Source organism: Sinocyclocheilus grahami, unplaced genomic scaffold (genome assembly GCF_001515645.1).
Source record: "Sinocyclocheilus grahami isolate Dianchi unplaced genomic scaffold, SAMN03320097.WGS_v1.1 scaffold877.1, whole genome shotgun sequence".
Lineage (NCBI taxonomy): Eukaryota > Metazoa > Chordata > Actinopteri > Cypriniformes > Cyprinidae > Sinocyclocheilus > Sinocyclocheilus grahami.
The window spans coordinates 119,136-139,779 of NW_015506056.1; the positions used below are offsets into that span (position 1 = coordinate 119,136).

Consider the following 20,644-nt stretch of genomic DNA (forward strand, 5'->3'; position numbering starts at 1 on the left):
GAAACATGGAGCAATTCTGGCCATGAATATGATACCAAATCTGCGTATTGCTGTTTTGGGAATGTGTTTTGAAGGAAGTTAAAATATGTACGTCTTTTGTGACTGACTTGCAGTGACGGTTACAAATCTCAAAAAGAGAATGAACTATGACTGGACTGATGCACATTGCTGCATACCAGGGCATTAATATTCATAGAAAATAATGCATTCCCGTGTCTGCTCTGTGGAACGACCATCTGTTGTTGTTCTTCGTACATGTCAGGACTGGGATTTTATAGCTGAATGTATTTTCCACAAGGAACAAACTTGGCTGGGCACCAGGGCATTGAAACAGGTCACAGTAACCTGGTGAAGGCAGCGTCTTCCCCTCTCTAAAGCTCAGCAAACACTTAGCACAACATAAACCTCCTCTTACCCATCAACCTTCTCACTATGTTGACTTTTGAGAGTTCTGCTTATAAAAACCGATTTAAAACCTCTTTATTTTCCAATCTCATCTGCATAATGCTTTACAGTCTAAACAGAGGCGTTGATAGTTCAGAGTACGTTGAAATGCGTCATTACAGGGTAAGTAATTTGTGAGGTCCTTTGAAAGCTTTATGGTGGTCATTTATCAAGTCAAGTCACCTTTATTTATATAGCGCTTTTAACAATAGAGATTGTGTCAAAGCAGTTTTACAATGATCAAATAGGAAAATAGTGTGTCAATAATGCAAATGGACAATAGTTTCTGTGCAATCAAGTCGACGATATCGCTGGAAATTATGTGTCCCCAACTAAGCAAGCCAGAGGCGACAGCGGCAAGGAACCAAAACTCCATCGGTGACAGAATGGAGAAAAAAAACCTTGGGAGAAACCAGGTTCAGTCAGGGGGCCAGTTTTCCTCTGACCAGACGAACTAGCAGTTTGTTCCATGCTGCAGCAAAGTTAGATTGTGCAGAGGACTCATCTGACTCATATTAGAGCAAACTGACCTGACTTGATCCGCCATTAATTAAAACTCTGCATATGCGGTTCACTGATCAGAATCAGAATACCCCCCTTTCCTAGGTTACTATTGTTTTGTGAAAATAATGGCCAAACAAATCACTTTAAACATAATGGCTCCAGTGTTTCAAGTTTATTTAGGACTACATGCTGTGTTTGTCTGAGATGAGGTTAAATGGTCAACTTATCAAAATCATACGTCTGATCACACGACTTAGAAAAATAATGAAAACTACTGGTTGTCGCCTTCAACGCCTTTACAGGAAAACTGGTTTGAATGTGCGTCTTGTTGCTTACAAGGACCACTTTCAGCAATATAAATCTGCTTTAAATACTGCACGCTCCAGTTACTATTCTGCCCTCATTACCAATGCATCCTCCCGTCCTAAAACACTGTTTTCTGTAGTCAACAAACTCACCAACCCTCCTTCACCTGTCATGAGTAACTCAGTAGACCTCTGTGAGTCATTCTTACACTTCTTCCAAAATAAAATAAATTGCATATATAATCTCTTTCCAACAATGTACTACCCTATCCACTCACATGACTTCCCCTCAGATTTTGCAGCTGGTACTTTGACTGATTTTGACCCTCCAACTCCTGCCTATATCTCTGAGCTACTCAAAAAATCAAATCCATTTTTCTGTCATCTTGATCCTGCTCCTACTACTCTACTCAAAATCTCTGCACCTGTTATTTCTCGGCCTATTTCACTTTCTCATTTCTTAACTTCTCAGCACTGGTGCTGTTCTTCTTGAATTAAAAACTGCAGCTGTCACACCAGTCTTAAAGAAACCCGGCCTTGACCCTTCTGATATGGCCAATTACAGACCAATTTCAAATCATCTTCTTCTTTCAAAGCTACTTGAAAAAGTTGTTGTTGCTCAACTTCAATCATATTTGTCATCTCATAACCTTTATGAATGTTTCCAGTCCGGTTTTCACACTCTTAACAGCACTGAGACAGCACTTCTTAAGGTTGTCAATGACCTCCTTATGGCCACTGACTCAGGCTCCATTAGCATTTTAATTCTATTAGATCTTTCCTCTGCTTTTGACACTATCTCTCACAGTATTCTCATCTCACGACTCTCTGTTCTTGGTATTTCTGGAACTGCCCTACCTTGGTTCACTTACCTGTCTGACCGTCAGCATTACATTGCTGTCCGCCAGGCTAAGTCCTCTACTGCTCCTGTCTCTCACGGTGTTCCTCAGGGTTCTGTTCTTGGGCCTTTACTCTTCATCATCTATATGCTCCCTTTAGGTAACATTATCCATCATCACGGCATCAACTTCCACTGCTATGCAGACGACACCCAGCTCTATATCAGTTCTCAACACAACTCTCCCTTTCCTACCACCTCCATATCAGCTTGTATTAATGATATAAATGCTTGGATGACCAGTAACTTTCTCAAACTCAACACTGATAAAAACAGATCTACTACTTGTCAGTTCACCAAAATATGTTGCTCCTTTCTGTGCTGACTATGTTAACATTGCTGGGATCTTGGTTCAACCTTCCACCACCATTAAAAACCTGGGTGTAATCTTTTACTCCTCTCTCTCCTTCCTACCTCACATTTCTTCACTCACTAAATCGGAGTTTGCAGAAAGGCGCTATATAAAATAAACTTTATTATTATTATTATTGTTATTATTATAATGGCACACCTCAATATGCCACATGATTTGAGGTAACATTCAAGTACTTAACATGTGGGACGACATACAGGTAAATGCCATATTTAATGCTTAAGGTTTGTGGGCTGAACAATAAGGCCAATTTGGTTGTCTTGCCTACAACTTTACTGACCCCATTGAAACAATGCCATTGTATTTTTGGCTATGTTGTTTGTGCCATTAAAAATACTTTTAAATAAAGTTAAATTAAGTTTTATTAACGCTTCCAAGATTAAGACATTATTGCTATTTAAGCTAATGTATGACAACATTACACTGGTAAAATCAAATCAGCAAACATTATAATTTTTTTATAATTTATTAATTTATATTAATTGAATAATTAATTTAAATAAATATAAAAGTGTTAAGTTTTCTTTCTCTCTCTCTCTCTCCATATATATGAGCAATATCACACTTGTAGCAGTGCGATATGGCTGTGATTCGGCCATAGGCACAAGAGAAGGAAAGCTTAACACTTTTATATTTGCACGGCTACTTATGTGATATTGTGTTTATACAACATTTTGATGGCACAAGTGTGTAAATAAAAAAGAAACAACTAGTGCAACTATTTCCTTCCACCATGGATTCAAATCTCAGTTTGACCATTTAACAGCTGAGCCCAATCCCAAGTCCTACTAAGTTCTACTAATTTGAAAACATCACTTTAGAACTAGTAACGAAGGAACATTGAGTTGCTTCATTAAAAGCTTATTGTATCACTGTATTAAAAGCTCACTGTATTATATGATTATGAGTGTGATTACCTGCATCTGATACAGCATTCATTCTTCAGTTCAATCTCATATTCACAATAAAACAATAGTTTGAATGTTTGCTGAGGAAAGCGATATCTTTGTGGTGCTATCCTTTTTATCTGTTAAGGGTGATTTCCGATGACAGCGCTGCTCAGTGCATTTGTTGGCTGCATCTTACAAATAACTTCCTTGTTTACAACCAGTCTCTTTCAAAATAAAAGTCTTCACTGCTGACTCACTCATAAAGTCACTTGGTTACAGAATAATGTAACTAAAATAATAATCACCCACACACACTCACACACCATCCTATGGCTTCGTGACAACAGCCGTGCTGATATATAGCCATATCACACTGCTACTCGTGTGATATTGCTCATATATATAGTCAGTAATCGACGGAAATGATTTAGAAACAATCTTTTTCTGGAATTTGCTGGAACATTACTGATTTATGTGTAATTTCTAACAGTTGTATTAATGCTTCTAAAATTAAGACATTATTGGTAACATCAAATTGGCAAACATTCAATTTAATATAGAATAATTACGCTAATTTAATTTAGCTAAATATACAAGGCATGTACAAGATCAACAAACATACGCTGTATTGATCCAATGATGTTCAGTCATCTGTCCCAAAACACTTTCAAAAATGGTCTTAGGCCACATATCCATTGTTGTGCCCCTAAGTATGAGTAATGATACTATAGATTTTCCCTATCAATCTTCCCCACTAAACTTTCTCATTTTCCTCTGTGTAGTGTATCCTTCAGTGGAACCGGGCTGGCTCCAGGCAACATTTGAGGGCAAAACAGGCCTCGTTCCTGAAAATTATGTGGTGTTCCTCTGACAATCGTTCAACCAGGACCCCTCATTTGCCATGGGTATCCATGGCAACATCAACTTTAGACCAAGGGCTTTAAATATATATCAATCGTTGACGGCTATGCAAGTGGACTGTGCCATTAATATGACATTAAACCTTAAGAGATAATGGACGGTACACAAACCTCAATGATGCAGCACAAGGGTGATTAATGTCTAAAAAGCAGCTGTAATTCTAGACAAATGGGTTCCAAAGCTGAGGCAGAAATGTTGAAATTGACATCATGTGCTGCTTGAGTCTAGATACACAAATTCACATACACTGAGACCACGTGGTGTGATGGACTGCACAAAATGCTGTTTTTAGGTCTACTATGTGGTGGAATACTGTAATTCTGTTAAGAAAGATCAGCTTAGACAGGCTTTCTTTTATTTTAGCTCAATGCTTACTGCCTTGAAATGAAGGAGCATAATGTTAAACCTCAGCAGTAACTATTTGAGCTGTGAATCACTGTCAATTCAGCAGTACCCAAACTCTGATGTGCGTGGTTTATTTCATCATGAATGTACTTACTTTTACTGTCATTAATGTTCAAAAGTCTGAAACCACATTGTTTGGATTCTGAACATTTTAAACAGAGAAACTATACGAAAATGAATTACTGCAGTATGTCTAGGTGACTAATCAATTAAGATTAGGTTTTCAAGTAAATTGTGACATTTACCACATGGTCAGATTTCCAGCTTAACACTGAAGCTCAATATGCTCTTAGGAACATCTTTAAATCATGCTGGAGAACATGATCATCAGGTTTAGTTATGCAGCTTGAGTGCTGCTGACATTAAAGGGACAAACAATATATATATTTACATATTTTCAGTTATAATATTCATATTCATCACATTATGCTGTTAATAAAATGTGTTTTGTAGGTTATTGACAAATAGAATTCTACATGGACTGCTGGAATCAGCCATTTAAGCACAAATGTTTGGTGGACAGTGAAACGTTCCAGTTTTGTGCTGAAATATTAGCACCCCCGGAACACTGCTTATTCAATAACATCAGTGGAACGCAACTGAGTGTTCCAGTTATTTATATTTTAAAGGTCTAATATTCTAATCCTGTTTGAAAATCTCTGGTTTAGAGAATGAGATAGCAATGGATCATGTCTCAGTTTTGCATCCAGGTCACTGCAGAATGTCAAGTAAAATTCAGTCTTTACAAATGCTAATCAAGTCTAGCTGTAGCAGCTTCATTGTACATGATGTTCAGGTCACATTATTCCTTCTGAAGTTTAAGATGACGCCAACTGTCAGTGTCAACAACACCAATATGGTACGTCTTATTGTCTCCATAATTAAATATTATGAATATGAGAATAGAAGTTTATAAATGGATAATTATTTTGTAACTCATATTTTTCTTCTTAATTCATTTTTGTTCTGCCAATAAATTTGTTTATAAAATGAGATCCACTTCTTGTCTTCTATTTAAGAAAAGCCAAATCATCAGAAATAAATCTCAGACATCAGTCACTTCGTTCCGGCGGAGATCTGAGGATAAACTGCATCAGATGTATTTGGAAAGGAGGCGATTGCCAAGATCCCAGTGTTCTTTCCCAATTAAATACATGAGAATGTTCCGTGCCCTTAACTGCTGATGTTTGTCTGATACTCCCTTCAGCTTACTAAACCATCAAGGTCACGGAGAAAATGTCAGATGATCCAAAAAAAATTATTAATTTTTTTTCTCAAAATTGATGCTCTTGCCTTCTGATAAAACATTTAATATTCTGCTTTAAAAATAAGCATCAGACTGGATCGTATTATACAGTGATCCATTAATTATACAGTTGAACACTGAGCCAATGAGCTCTTTGTCTTTCAAACATTGTTGTTGTATGCAATCCGTGTTTTTTTTTTTTATTAGATACTTCATAATTATGTATTTTTCATTTGATGTGAGCAGATACTGTGTAAATGTAAGTACAATCAAAGGTGCCTGGCACTGCGCGTTTGTAAAATCTGACCATGGAAACTGTCCGCTTGACACTTATCGGAGTGAGACAGATAAGCATTTCCTTTTCATCACACTCAGACACAAGAAAAATAGTTTTTTTTTTTTTAAAGTTTATAATTTAACCATAAATTATTGTCTAATATGTTAACATTTTAGTAATATTTAAGGAGTCATTTGAAAAATAAAAAGGCTTTGAAAAATCCATACATCACATTTTTAACACATTTTAAGACCGCTTTTCTGTGTAATGTTTTGTAAAAGGCAATAGCAGATTTAATAATACAGCATGATCACATGTTGTCTTCAGATTCTAGTTCTCCACATTGAAAAATTGTGGATTTTCAACTACCACATTAGATCAGAACTTGTGACTATTATAAGGGGATGATTGTATATGGAAAGATGCATGTCTATGTTATTTAGATGTGGTACACATTCATCTGAGATGTAAATCAGCACAGACCCAAGCGTCCTGTCTGGATCACTTGTTGTGAAACATGAGGGGTTTGACCATTCCCGCCAGCACTTTCGGCAGCTGTGACGCAATGACCTCTGACATCATCTCTGGAAACTCCACCCTCATGGCATCCGCCTGGATGTAAGTGCTCAGACAGTAGAGATTGAACTTCTTTGCAATCTACACAAAGATAAAGTCAATGTCACACATCAGGCTCCCCTATCATATGCTCTGTGCATTCTGATATCTAACAAGTGATGACGTGAATAAAGCCGCTTCATTAATGATGTGACCTATTTCATACAAAAGATTTGATACATGAGATAAATGGTTCATTTGATGTCTTTTTCACATTGACATCACTCAGCTTATTACAATGTGTTCTAAAACAACAGATTAAAGGGTTGTTCACGCCAAGGAAGATAGCTGGAACTATAAAGGTTTATTAATCGTTCTGATTCTGAGAATATGGAAGTCCACATCACAATTATAATGATATTGACACAGTGATTCTAACAATGCCCTATGCAATGCATTACTCTGTCACAAATTTTTCCAGCTCATGTGCGATTAAGAACACGGACAACCAATCAGAATCCACCTGACATTAAAGAGCTTGTGCATTTAAAGCGCAAACAGCATATCTGTATCAAGTGCTCATAATAAACAGATTATTGTCCTGCATTGGTGTGGATGCTAATATAGTTATTTGTTATCGCTATGTTTATACGCTCTAAAAACAACTGTTTTAGCTTAAAAATACATCAAAGTTTGCGTACATTTTTTGGGTTATGACAACTTTAAAAGAAATTGTGTCCAACCGACAAACTACATGGAACTTAATCATATATACAATGTATTTAAGTTGATTCTTTAAAAAAAAAATTAAGTTACTCCAAATAAATGTAAACTGTATTAGTCAAAATGCAGTTTATGAGACAAATGTAATTGTCAGTAAAATGGTAACCACAAAAACTTCAACATAGCAGAAACTCTTTTAACTTGTCTAACATATCTTTGTCCTTACTTAAAACATAAAATGACACTTAATTTAAATATTTATTCTACTTATGTAGTAGTATGCGAAGCTTGCTTGGAACTGGAATTTCACTATTTAAAATATTTAATTTAAAAAAATACATTTTTAAAAATTTAAACGTTTAAAAATATAATGTCATAATTGTCTTCTTAAATTGCAAACAATATTGAGATGATATAATGATTGACATTACCATAATGTTTGCAACTTTTAAAGGTTTACTTAAATCAGTAAATTTACAACCATATATTAATTTAAGTGGTATTAATAGGTCCCCAGCACTTCTTTTTAGAGTGTAGTTATCATTCTTGTTGTGAACAGGCCTTAAGTTTCATTGTGTTGCAATGCTTTTACATTGGGACTGAGGTAGAAAAACAGGATTTCTTGAAAAAGCTCAGCAGCTTCCTTTTCAAATTATTTTTCCTTTCTCAAACATTTCCTATAAAAACGACCCAGGTTTAGTCTATAGCTCCCTTTTGTATATATATATATATTTTATTTTTTTTTTACTCGTGCTGTACCTCGTGCATGGCGTCCATGATTTTGGTCAGATGGTAGAATCTCTGGGAGCTGGCCACCATTCCTTTCTCCTTCAGCTGGATGGCTTTCGTCAACTCACAGATGTAGTTCTGTCTCATTTCATCAAAGTGTGTTTGACTCCTCAAGCCTTCCAGAGGAACTGTCACAAATACATCATGTTAAATCATTACCGATACACCACTGCCAAAGGTCAAGTTAGAGTTTACCACAGCATTAGTTTTACAGATAAATTAAATGTTCCTTCTATAAATCACTGATGAGATATCTCTGTAAACCGTAAAAAATATCTTCACTGACAGCGTCCTACATTGCCAGTTTTACAGAATGAGGTTTACCATCTAAACACATCTTTGATATTACTTTTTAACTTAGTTACACAGTTACTTATATTGTCGACTGAAACGTTCTATCAGTAAAATAATGTTGTAGTCAGATCAATTGGAAGGCTGCATTGGCATTACTGTTGTTCTAATTTGAAAAATGTTAGCTTGGAATTGAAACTTAGTTGGACTTTTCAAGGCCTGGCAGTTTGCCAAATACGTATCTCTGTCAATCCATGCAGACTGGCATGGGGCCATTGGTTTAAAATTGACCAGATTGTTAATATGCCATTCTGGAACAGCGGTCTGACCTGTAGAGGGTCAGTCGCTAAGAGTTGTATGGGTCAGAGAGGATTTATTACCAGTGTTGAGGAGCATCAAAGCCTTCATGCACAGAAACTCTTCTTTGGTCACTTGCAAGTTGGCAAATTCCTGTGGAACAAACTGCATAGCCAAGCACAAGTCGTAGATCGGAGATCTCCTCATCTGATCTCTAAAATTTAAACAGCACTATGAGAATACTGAGTATATGCATATCTAAATGTCTGTTGTTTACTGCACAGTATATAAAACTATAATACCTCAAGCGTGTGACTGAAATGTTACGCCCCTTAACACGCATCCATGTCTGCATGTCTGAATGTAGCTATTAGGATTCTAATTGCCAGGAACTTTCCAGAAATAGAGTACAAAATCGGTAAAGAGACATAAAGCCCCTGATTTACTCACAGTGAAGTTCTTTTTCGTTCTTTGCTTGGATGTTTGATATACCTGAGCAGCGGTATACTGTTAGCGAGCAAATATGTGCTGTGAACTATTCTCTTAAGAGCACAATAAACAAATAAATGGAAACAGTGAGAAAACAGCATTTAAAAAAGCATCTGATCGCTTGAATATGTTTGCACCAGCTCTGCAATTCAGTACTCTAGTCAAGTCAAGTCAGGTCACATTTATTTATAGCACTTACATATTGCATACAATTGTTTGAGTGCAAGCAGATTTACCGTAAAAAATTAGAAAACAGTGTCAGTGTTGCTTTCAGTTGAAATTACAATTATGTAATTGCCACAGACCAATGGTAGTTTAAATGTGTTTCCATAAATTTTGTTTCGGGAAGCTGTTATGAAATCCTAAGAAAACTTTGTTTTGGCCTGATTTTGTTTCGAAAAGACGTCATGCCAATTTGTTTACCAATTTAGCTTGAAGTATATAGGGGTCTTTACTCTTTAAAATATTTTAATTCAGTTGTCTTTACTGTTACTTACTGGCTCAAGATGAGATCGGGCGCAAAGTACAAGTAATCAGTGGTGACATTCTGAAAGGTTCTCCAACCCAGTGAGAACAACATTAAACCCATCCAAGAATACTGGATTAACGTCATCTGGTCATTGATGTGCAAATTGCGAAAACCTGTTAAACACAGAAGTACAAAAAAAATCTTTAGCACTGTAAAGCCTTTGAACTGACTCTTTAAAAGGAAGGTTCCAAAAGGAGGTTTTCGCAGCAATGCCATAGAAGAACCATTTTGGGTTCCACAAATAACCAGTGAACAGTTCTTAAAAGAATATTTTATTAATCTGAAGAACGTTTTTTTCCATTATAAAGGACCTTTTGTGTAATGGAAAGTTTCCACGGTTAATGGCTCTTCACAGAACCAGAATTCTAGATTCCATTAAAGGGGTTTTAATGTCGCTATAAAGAACATTATTTTGTGTATTTGGTGTAATGAAATGTGTTTATGCGGTTTAAGGTTCAAAAAACACATTATTTTCCACATACTGTACATTATTGTTTCTCCTCTATGCCCCGCCTTTCTGAAACGCGCTGATTTTTACAAAGCTCATCGGTCTGAAAAGCGAGGTGTGCTGTGATTGGCCAGCTATCCAGTGCGTTGTGATTGGCCGAATACCTCAAGCGTGTGACGGAAATGTTAAGCCCCTTAACATACTGTGATGCCGTGTCCCGGAGTGGGGCAATTCCAACTTTGCAAGAACAGAATTTGCCACTGACGATTCAAATGCAAGTTTTGAGCAGTGTAGGGTAGCGCTTGTTGTTTGTAATTTCTCCGATCACAAATGATAACGTGTAAAAAGACAGTATAAGTCATTATAATCAGTAATTATGTGTGGATGTAACAAATGCCTTGTTTATAATGGGTTTTAATGTTTTTGTCTCGTCGCTACAGCCGGGACACGGCATCACAGTATAGTAAGGGGCGTAACATTTCCGTCATACGCTTGAGATATTCGGCCAATCACAATGCACTGTATAGCTGGCCAATCAGCGTACACCTCGCTTTTCAGACTGATGAGCTTTGTAAAAATCGACTCGTTTCAGAAAGGCGGGGCATAGAGGAGCAACAATAATGTACAGTATGTGGAAAATAATGTGTTTTTTGAACCTTAAACCGCATAAACACATTTCATTACACCAAATAATGTTCTTTTTTTAGCAACGTCATATGACCCCTTTAAAAGTGTAACCTGATATGTTTATTAGGCTGATTGTAAGGGTGTTACCTGGAAGAGACTTGGACCATCTGACAATACAGAGCAGCTGCCTCTCGCAGAGTCTGTTGAGACTGTTGAGGAGAAGGTGAGGGAGCTCTGGTTGCGAGCTGTCGTAGCCAGAGTAAACCATCTGTGGCTCAATGCTCTCCAGAATGCTGATCATCTGCAGGGACAGCTGCAGCTCACGGATCGCTGGCATGCAGGGCATGGAGGACACAGTTTGACCATCAGCCAGCAGGGACAACGGACCCTGGAACATCAGCGATGGATTCAACCCCATGACCTTCAAACCCGCAAACCGCTTCATTTTACGGCCTGAAACACACAAATGTACTGGAATGAGGGGCCGCCTTGATCATCTTGTCACTTTTATTTGATATGCTACTGCACATTATAACATTAATCAATTGTTGTGAGTCTTTAGGGCAGAAGCCAGAGTGTTGCTTGATCTTGAAGGTCACAATTTCTTTAAATGTGGAAAATATGTTTGTGTGAGAAGCTTAGGGTTTATAAATATATTTATTTTCAGATTAAGACGTAGTTTATCCAAAGATATCATTGACACATCCTAGTGATCAAATTATTATTATTTTTTTTGGTGAAACACAAAAGGAGAACTTTAGCAGAATGTCCAAGCTGCTGTGTGCATACAATTAAACCAAATGGGAACTGGTGCTCATTCAACAAGCATCAAAGTGATTTGAGAAGATTTCAGTCTGTTCCTCACACAAATACTACTGTATGACTTTGGAAGACATTGAAACTAGTGCATGAGTAATCTGAACAACTCTATGGAACTTTTTTGATCACTGACAGCCCCAGTCCCCATTCACTTTCATTGTATAGAAAGAAGAAGCTCAGACACTGTGTTAAAAATCTTCATTTGTGTTACACTGAAGAAAGTCAGTTGGGTTTGGAACAACACAAGGGTGAATAAATGACTTTAAATGTACTTTAATTCCCTTTACACTACTTTAAAATACTTTACAATAAAGTCCCTTTAATTATTGTTACTAGAAATCTTTAACATTATCTTTGTACATTTTAATAAAACCCAACTGTTCATTGGTAATTTAGGTTAGCTCAGGTCCATTAAATAATTTTTTGACATACTTCTCATTTTAATAATTTATCAGTAAATGTTGGAACTAACATTAACCAAGATTAATGCATGCCTTATAATTATTTTTCATTGTTAATTTATGCTAACTGTTATAGATAACTAATGTTAACAAATGGAACCTTGGTATGATTGGCCTTTGGAAAATATTCAACATCTTAAAGTACGACTGTCCATTAAGTCCAAGAAGCTTGAAAAATTATATATTTAATATATAAATACAAAACTTAATATGTACAAAAAATGAGTCACATAAAAGATACCTCCAAGCATCATCCCTGCCTGGTAGCACTTTCTAAGACGACATGCAGGGCAGTTTTTCCTCCTGATTTTATCAACAATACAGTCATTCCGTCCAGCACACAGGTAGTTATGGTGACCTAGACAAGAGACAAAAAAAATCTCAACACTTTAAGAAAAATTATTAAACTAATGTGAGAAAAAAATCTGTCAACACAGATGCACATAATTGATTCCAGTTCTCCACCGGAAGTCACTGAAGGAACATGTTATTTTTAAAGGAGAATGATTTGGAGAGTACGAGGGAAAAAAAAGAGAAGAGTAAATTGGTTTGCAGCAAGGCTGACAGGGCATAGTGACATGGCCATGGTCAGACAGTGGCTCTTACATATCTGTCCTCAGTGATAAGAAGAATAACAAGTCAGAGAAAGAACACGATGAACATTGGTCCAAATGATAATAACAGTCTTCTGGGACACTGTATACACCGTGACTCACATACATTGAAACATGATATAAAGGTTTCTGAGTGCACAACACTTTACAAAACACTGAAAATATATTTAAAAAAATTTTTAAAAACATGCAACCACAATTTCTGTTTTGTAGCTTACCATTAACATCTTTTGTTTGCTTTCAGGCCATCTACTATATGCTAGTGTGTTCCATAAAATTGGAAATACTAACATTTAGCATGTGTGCACATTTACAAAAAATAATAATAATAATTCTTGGTCTACTACAGTGGTTCTCAAACCTCTCCATGAAGTACCCCCAGCACTGCACATATTGTATGTCTCCCTATATCTGACACACCCACTTCAAGTCTTGCAGTCTCCACTAATGAGCTGATGAGTTGAATCAGGTGTGATAGATGAGAGAGACATACAAAATGTGCAGGGCTGGGGGTACTCCAGGACAGGTTTGAGAACCACTGGTCTACTAGGAAAATGCAAATTTTTGTCCAATCAAATGCTCTTTAAAATGAGATCCCCGCCCCCAATATCATCTTCTAGCCAGTAGCAAATCATGCTCATGGCTGTGAGGTAACTGAAGCCTATTGGCTAGCCCTTAAATATGTCTTAAATTTGGGAGGTTTCCTGTTTACGAAATACATCAATGGCCCTGTCCCAAATGGAACACTTCCCCCTTGTCCAAATACCCAAACTTGCGGTCTTGGCCACTTGAGAGCACGTGCGCGCAACAGGAAGTAAGTGTGCAAGACCGTCCCAGGTCTTAAAAATACCAAAGCGCAGTGCCCTTAACGCACACTAAACCCACACACAGGGTTAGTGTATCCCATCATGCATCATGTTCTGGAAATAAATTGTGAGACTTTTTGCCAAGATCGCGCGAGAGGTCACAGAAACCTTTCCAATGTAAGGTAAATATTAATAATAATAAGATATTACATATAATTTGGTGGTAAAACAAAGTGCTACACATTTTATTGCTGCAAAGATTAGTATATTTATTTTTGTACAACATTTGCAACTGCTTTTTATCACTTAATTAAATTGTAGCGTTTTTTACACCACTATAAGTGTGTCCCATCAGGTAAGGAAAAGTTGTACACACACTTGTGGTCTTCATGCTCACTTGAACACTTGTACCAAATACAGGAAATACGTCATATAAGTAGTCAAGTGGTCAAGTGCAAAGACTGCAAGTGTGGGTATTTGGAAAAGGCATTCATGTGCACTTTCGGTCTTGCGGATTTACAATGGCCGCCGCGTGCGCATGTCCGTTAAGTCCACGAGACCTTAGAGCAGGGGTGCCCAAACTCGGTCCTGGGGGGCCGGTGTCCTGCAGAGTTTAGCTCCAACTTGCCTCAACACACCTGCCTTCAAGTTTCTAGTATGCCTATAAGAGCTTGATTAGCTGGTTCAGGTGTGTTTAATTGGGGTTGGAGCTAAACTCTTCAGGACACCGGCCCTCCAGGACCGAGTTTGGGCACCCCTGGTGTATGGAGGAGAGGAGGGGTCCAAGAACTGATCCCTGAGGAACCCCAATCGTCATTTTAGCGTTCAAAAGGGTGCTCACGAGCGCCCCCTATGCGCCCTCGATGCGCACTTCTGCTGAGCCCGCACTGGGGCGAACTCCGCAGCAGACTTCTACCCGACAGTCAAAGCGGCATTACGTCACGAAAGTGTGGACTCAGAGGAAGAGGGTTTAGGGTACGATTTGGGACAGGGCCAATGCAGGAGAGAAAAACTGCAGTCTGCAAAGTTCATGGAGTCATCAATATACCCCATGACAAAGACAGATTATTATATTTTGACAGTTAAAGATAGTTTTAGCCCAATCTTGCTCACCTTCAACAGCTCTCTTGAAAAACACCTTGCAGCTTCCACAGGTAAGAACTCCATAGTGGCAACCCGAAGCCTCGTCTCCACATATAACACACAGTCTTTGAGATGGAACCCTGAATGTAAGCAAGACACAATATTCTATGGATGGTATAACCAAAACACATCCTGAACAACAATGGTGTATTTGGACCAAATGGCTTTAAACCTGCAGATGTTACTTTGATATTTTACATTTAATAATTTACACTTTTATCCAAAGCAATTTACATTGCATTCAAGGTACAGTTTATCAGTTCTTACTTTTCCTGGGAATTGAACCCATGACCATGGCATTGCTAGCACCATGCTCTACTGTTTGCAATGACATACACATTTCTTTGTGTTCCAAACGTGTCCAAGTGACTTTCTGGCTTTCCTTTTTTTTTTAATGGTTAGCTTATTCAGTGCTAAACTAGATGTGCTCAGTCCTGCTCCTGGAAAGAATTGGGTTCTGGCTTACACCAATGTAATATATAAATGTAAAAATGGGCATATATACAGGTGCATCTCAATAAATTAGAACGTCGTGGAAAAGTTCATTTATTTCAGTAATTCAAATTGTGAAACTCCAGAGAACTTGATCTATTATGCACAATAAAATGATTAAAGTTAATTTATTTAAATATAGTGACATTTAAATACAAATTTGTAAAGGTGACATTTCCAAAATAATTATTATTCTGAATAATTAAATTAAAACTACACACATAATTTTAATACTACTTCTTTAAATTCCGACAACTCAGCTTTAATTTGCTTACATTTAATTCTTAATGAGGCACAACATACATGACATATTCTTACCCTGGGAATGCCGTGTAGACTGTCTGTGAGCGCGAGATGAACCCATCTGGTGAAGAGTATCCAGCGAGCTCTTCATTAGTGGTTGGAAACCAGAACGGGGAGTCCGCGGGTGAAACCCATTTGGAAATGTCCGTATTGGACATCGTGGTAGATGCGCTCGCTCCATCGAAATTCAACATACCTCTACCGAGAGAAGGCGATACTCTTCTCGGAGGTGGCAAAACCAATGTAGATTGATTCATGTCAAACTGAAAGTTAGAGGAACTGTCCACAACCACCTGTTGGGCAGCTTGAGATGAGAGCAAAGTTGACGAGTCCTCAATAAAGTCACACTGCTGTTTCTTTTCGGCTGGGTCGTAGCAGTTTTCCAAGGCGCTGATGTTTAAGCCTAGGTCGCAGTCAGTATTGGGTGGCTCCATAATGAGAGACTGCTCATTCTCATCTTTGATTAACGCACTCTCCGAAACATCTGTCTCCTTGGGCAGAAGCACTTTTGCGCTCCACTGTCCGCTTTCTACTTTCAGAAATTCATCCATTTGGTCAGTATACGTTTTGGTACCGAGAGGCAAGTCAAGAAAAGAGAGCTGATCCAGACCGTCGCTGCTTGATCCAGGCGCGCTGCTGCGTAAAGACCCCGCGTCTCCAAAATTACGCACGAAGACCCTGCCGTGCCCTAAACTCTCGTCCGTAAATTTTTCGATTAAACTACTTATTCCAGTCCTCATCTCTGTGGAATCAGCGAGAGAAGTGTTCACAGTGTCCATTCTGCTGTTAGTTTTGGTTTCCATAATCACAAATCTGGCCGGCAAGATGCGTCCTCTCTGTTTGGTTGGATGTTGTGATCTGTGGCATATAACCTTCTCTATGTATTCTTCCTTGTGGTGAGAGGATGTACAAAAGTGTCCCTGCGACTTATTCCTAAGTAAAAAAAAACGACAAGTTGCTTTATTAATTAGAATCTGTATTTACAACATTTTATAACAGTATGCATATTTTAACATATGATATTTAGTAACCTTGATGTAGAAATTAAACTGTATTTCCTATCTTCACAACATGCCATTGAAGTGTGCTGCATGTTATTTACTTATTATAAGACTTTTTAAAATAAAGACTAGAGTTCAGGGCAAAAGTCTATATTGAATCAAACCAGTTGTGAAAAGAGAATTTCTTACCTTTTGGCTATAAGTCACATAAAATCAAATAGAGTCTCATGTAAGAGTGTGATCAATGAAGACCAAAATATCATCATGGAGAACTGGTGGTCATGGATGACGTTGTGAAATAAAATTCCTTATAGCCTAATAATATCGAACATGCTCAAGATAGCCAACATGCTTCACATAATGTGTTCAGCACAACTGGAGAGAGAAAAGACGTCCTTCTAATTTATCTACGCAGAAGTTACACATGGAGAATTTAGACATTTGTTTCCAGACTGAATATGAAAATTAGGCTATGTAGCCTAGCCTACTAAACTGTATGTCTGTGTCATCAATTTTAACCAAAACTGTCTGTGACATCTATGCTCAGCAAAGTCCACAAAACTAACTAAGAATATAGGCTGGTTTTATATTGTGAATGATCTTTGTTTGAGGTCATCCTGTACTTGTGTGCTTGGTTCCAGAAGGCCGATTAAAAGCTCTCTTGAAGCTCGTTTCCTTGCAGCAAAGCATCATTTAGCCTACTCATTTTCTCACCAAATAATTTTCCACTAAAGCATATCGTTTAGTCTAGGTGTCGAATGCTGTGGGGAATCAAATTTAATTATTTTTTCAAAGTGTAATTTCAGCAATATAATTTTTTTTAATGTTTGACTAATAAAGTGTGTTCTATTAAAGGGGTCATATGATGCGATTTAAATTTTTCCTTTCTCTTTGGAGTGTTACAAGCTCTTGGTGCATAAATAATATCTGTAAAGTTTCAAAGACTAAAGTCTCAAATCCAAAGAGTTATTCTTAATAAAGATTTAAGAGTCAGCCACGCCTACCTAAAATGGCTCGTTCTAACACGCCCCCACATGTCTACATCACGATGTGGGAAGATTTGCATAACGCTGCCCAAATGTTCACGCAAAGAAAAAAGGCGTAACTTTTATTCTCGCTGTAGTATTGTTGTTGCCGCCGCCGCCATGTCGTGAAGGGGCTGTGTGTTTCGTTGTGAAAGCGAAACTACTTTGTTTGGCCTTCCAAAAGAGGATGATATCCGCTTCGTCATGCCTGGAGCTGATCCGTGCTGGTTGCTGAGGAAATACAACAACTTTGTGCTGTGGATCACTGGATCGGCTTTCACTGTTCTCAAGCCCGCCGACCTCTGCTCACTCTAGCCCTCCGGCCGTTCCTCACTCTAGCCCCCGGCCTCCGCTCCCCACTAAACTGTTCTGGGAGTATCAAAGTTTGGCGCGTTTACGAAATTAAAAAAATGCACGTGTATAACTAGCCATTGTAATTACGACAGTGGTATATTTACGACAGTGGCCAATAGTGGTGATTGCTGTGGTAAACACTGCTAATTATATCATGTTTCATAAGTTTTGACTGTTAAATATGACTGTTGCTTAGCCTTGGCTGTATGATTATCACCCACGTCACAAAAAAGTGCAATCACTATAGCTGACAGACACAATAATCAAATCTTTCAGAATAGTGCTAGTAACAGCCCAATGGTGACAAAACTTTCCTGTTCTCCAAATCTAATTCAAAGTCTTTTTCTCTCACACTTCTCACATCAGAGTGCTCAGCTGAGAGGGTCAAAGTGACCAAACAGGTTCTTTTCTTCCCCTTCCTGCATCTTCAAGGCATTATTTCCGATTACCTTGCCAACCAAGCTTTATTGAGCTGTGACACTGGTGGGATGGCAAACTAGCCCCATAAGAAAAACACAAAAATTTGATCTTGTGCTACCATAATTAGACAATTTAGAGTATAATAAATGATTACATGAATCTTTGGAATACTTGGTCAAGCTTTTAGCATTTTTGCATAATGTCTACAAAATAATAGTCCCAGGCAATCTACATTAGATATATAATTTTGTGTCACAAAATAATTTTAACTCAAATCATAGTACTTCATGACTTATTGTTTATTTATTTGGTCAAAAAAAGAACATTTGATTCTGATTGGTCAGTAATTGAATAAAATATGTAAAATCCAGTCAATATTTCATATCTATGTATTTGTTTTTATGAAGCAGCAGTGTAACAAGCTAGATAATGTACAATGAGATTAGCAGGAAAAAGAACAAAGATACAAAACTGTTACGCATGTTGGGATATCATTTAATGGATGCAGTCAAGCAAGCTGTTATTGAGGTCAGAGCACTGGTAGTCAAGTCAACCAATGCTAATAAAAGCTTTTCACCTCTGCTATTTCTGACTCATTTCCAGAAGCACCTGGTAAATTATATCTGTACGGTGGGAAAAAAAGGTTTGAGGCTCTCGAGAGGTCAGGTTGAACTATGGTGTAACATCTCTGCCTCTTACTTTGAGACCGGAATTTAAAATGTATCGTGATAGACATCTATTAGAGAAACCTTTAGGATGAATAGCATAACAATTGTGTGTGTAAACTACCTATCCCTGGTAATCTGAACCTCTGGGTTGAACAGAATTACCTAGAAGACCAGATACAATTTTCACATACTGTATGAGTTTCTAACAAGGAAATAACTTGGACTTAAAGGTTCATTGCAGTGGTTTAGTGTGTTGGTTTCTCAAGTTCTCATTTGGGCCAGGCCACTATTCTGTCATCTTTGAATCCTTTTCTGGAAAGCCAAATGGTGGAATACTTGGCTGCATGTGATGGAGCATTGTCATGCATAAAGATCGTGGCTTTCTTGAATGCAGCTGACTTCTTCTTGTACCACTGTTTTAAGAAGAAACTGGCAGTAGTTTTGGGATTTAATTTTAGTCCGTCTACAGCCCAAAAGGTTCCAACTAGCTCATCATTAATAATAGCAGCACACACCATTACCCCCAACTCCACCGTACTGTTGACTGACTCAACTGGTGCGATGTGTCCATTAGTGAACCAGCCATGGGCCCAGCTGTCTACTCCATCAAGAATTACTCTCATTTCATCTGTCCATAAATCTTTCAAAAAATTAGTCTTCATGTATTTCTCGACCCAGTCCATGCTGCAGCTGATGATGTTTGTTAACTAGGGGTCATGTTTCAGCTTTTTACCTTAGCAAGAGCAGAGCCTGACACCTTGAACTTCTGGAGATTCCAGGTAAGTTGCAGTTGTAGAAAATGGTAGCACTGGAGGCTAATAAGTTCTGGTGGTTTCACGCTCACGCTCAAGTCTTTGCAGATCTTTTGCTGGTAATTTGCAACTTTTCTTCACATTTTTTGTAACCTCGCTGATTGTTATTGACAACAAACCGCTTGATTGTCCGATAGTCACGCTTTAATAGTTTGGAAATGTAAGACCTTTGTTCATCTTTGGAACACAAATTACGATATTATTGATGAAATCCGAGAGCTTTCTGACCGTGCATTGACAATAATGCAACTGAAATGTTCCCAGGCCCAGTAAGGACATCGTTAAAATAGTCCATGTGACATCAGTGGTTCAACCGTAATTTTACAAAAGCTACGAGAATACTTTTTGTCATGGTACTCTCGATAATGGCGGAGGACATTAATGCGGAAAAGAAGAATTGTTGAATAAAGTCGTTATTTTTGTTTTCTTTGTGCACAAAATGTATTCTCGTACTATGTATTAACGAACGAACGAATGAATGAAAGAAAGAACTCTTATCCCTTAAGTCTAAAAGATGGTTTGCTGGCCTGTTGGCTTGTTTTAGAGGGGCATGGGGGTTGCCAGAATGACAATTCAGGAATTTGCATTATCTAATAATTATTTTTATCTCTTCAATTACAGTTCACAATTCATGTAAAATATAATTTGCTGTGCACCTCCACTGAAAGGTGTTGCAGGAAAAACTGGTTGAACCAGGTTTGAATTTGGAGTAATT

At 37.8% G+C, this 20,644-nt stretch overlaps 2 protein-coding genes across 4 annotated transcripts in view; one reads left to right on the forward strand and one right to left on the reverse strand.

Annotated features, from left to right (window-relative positions):
- Window positions 1-5,706, forward strand: part of LOC107563502 (rho GTPase-activating protein 42) — a 117,427-nt gene extending 111,721 nt beyond the window's left edge. For all 3 annotated transcript variants that reach the window (XM_016248394.1, XM_016248395.1, XM_016248396.1), the window contains one exon: window positions 4,197-5,706. In XM_016248394.1, the coding sequence (XP_016103880.1) occupies window positions 4,197-4,285 (89 nt within the window). In that variant the 3' untranslated portion in view covers window positions 4,286-5,706. The remainder of the gene's footprint in view (window positions 1-4,196) is intronic.
- An 823-nt stretch (window positions 5,707-6,529) lies between these two features.
- LOC107563516 (progesterone receptor-like) lies at window positions 6,530-16,461 on the reverse strand. Its single transcript, XM_016248410.1, has 8 exons — window positions 15,665-16,461; window positions 14,825-14,934; window positions 12,533-12,649; window positions 11,159-11,464; window positions 9,905-10,049; window positions 9,002-9,132; window positions 8,301-8,458; window positions 6,530-6,920 (listed from the first exon to the last, which is right to left on the reverse strand). The coding sequence occupies exons 1-8, from the start codon at window positions 16,450-16,452 to the stop codon at window positions 6,765-6,767; spliced, it is 1,911 nt and encodes a 636-aa protein (XP_016103896.1). The 5' UTR covers window positions 16,453-16,461; the 3' UTR covers window positions 6,530-6,764.
- Window positions 16,462-20,644: the final 4,183 nt, after the last annotated feature.

What these genes read in the sequence shown, in the direction of transcription:
- LOC107563516 (XM_016248410.1), bottom strand. Translation starts at nt 16,452, where the DNA reads ATGGAAACCAAAACTAACAGCAGAATGGACACTGTGAACACTTCTCTC. An exon ending in GTCTACACGGCATTCCCAGG is followed by an intron (nt 14,935 to 15,664) that starts GTAAGAATATGT and finishes GCTTACATTCAG; the next exon opens with GGTTCCATCTCAAAGACTGT. An exon ending in TTTGATGCTCCTCAACACTG is followed by an intron (nt 8,459 to 9,001) that starts GTAATAAATCCT and finishes TATTTGTGACAG; the next exon opens with TTCCTCTGGAAGGCTTGAGG.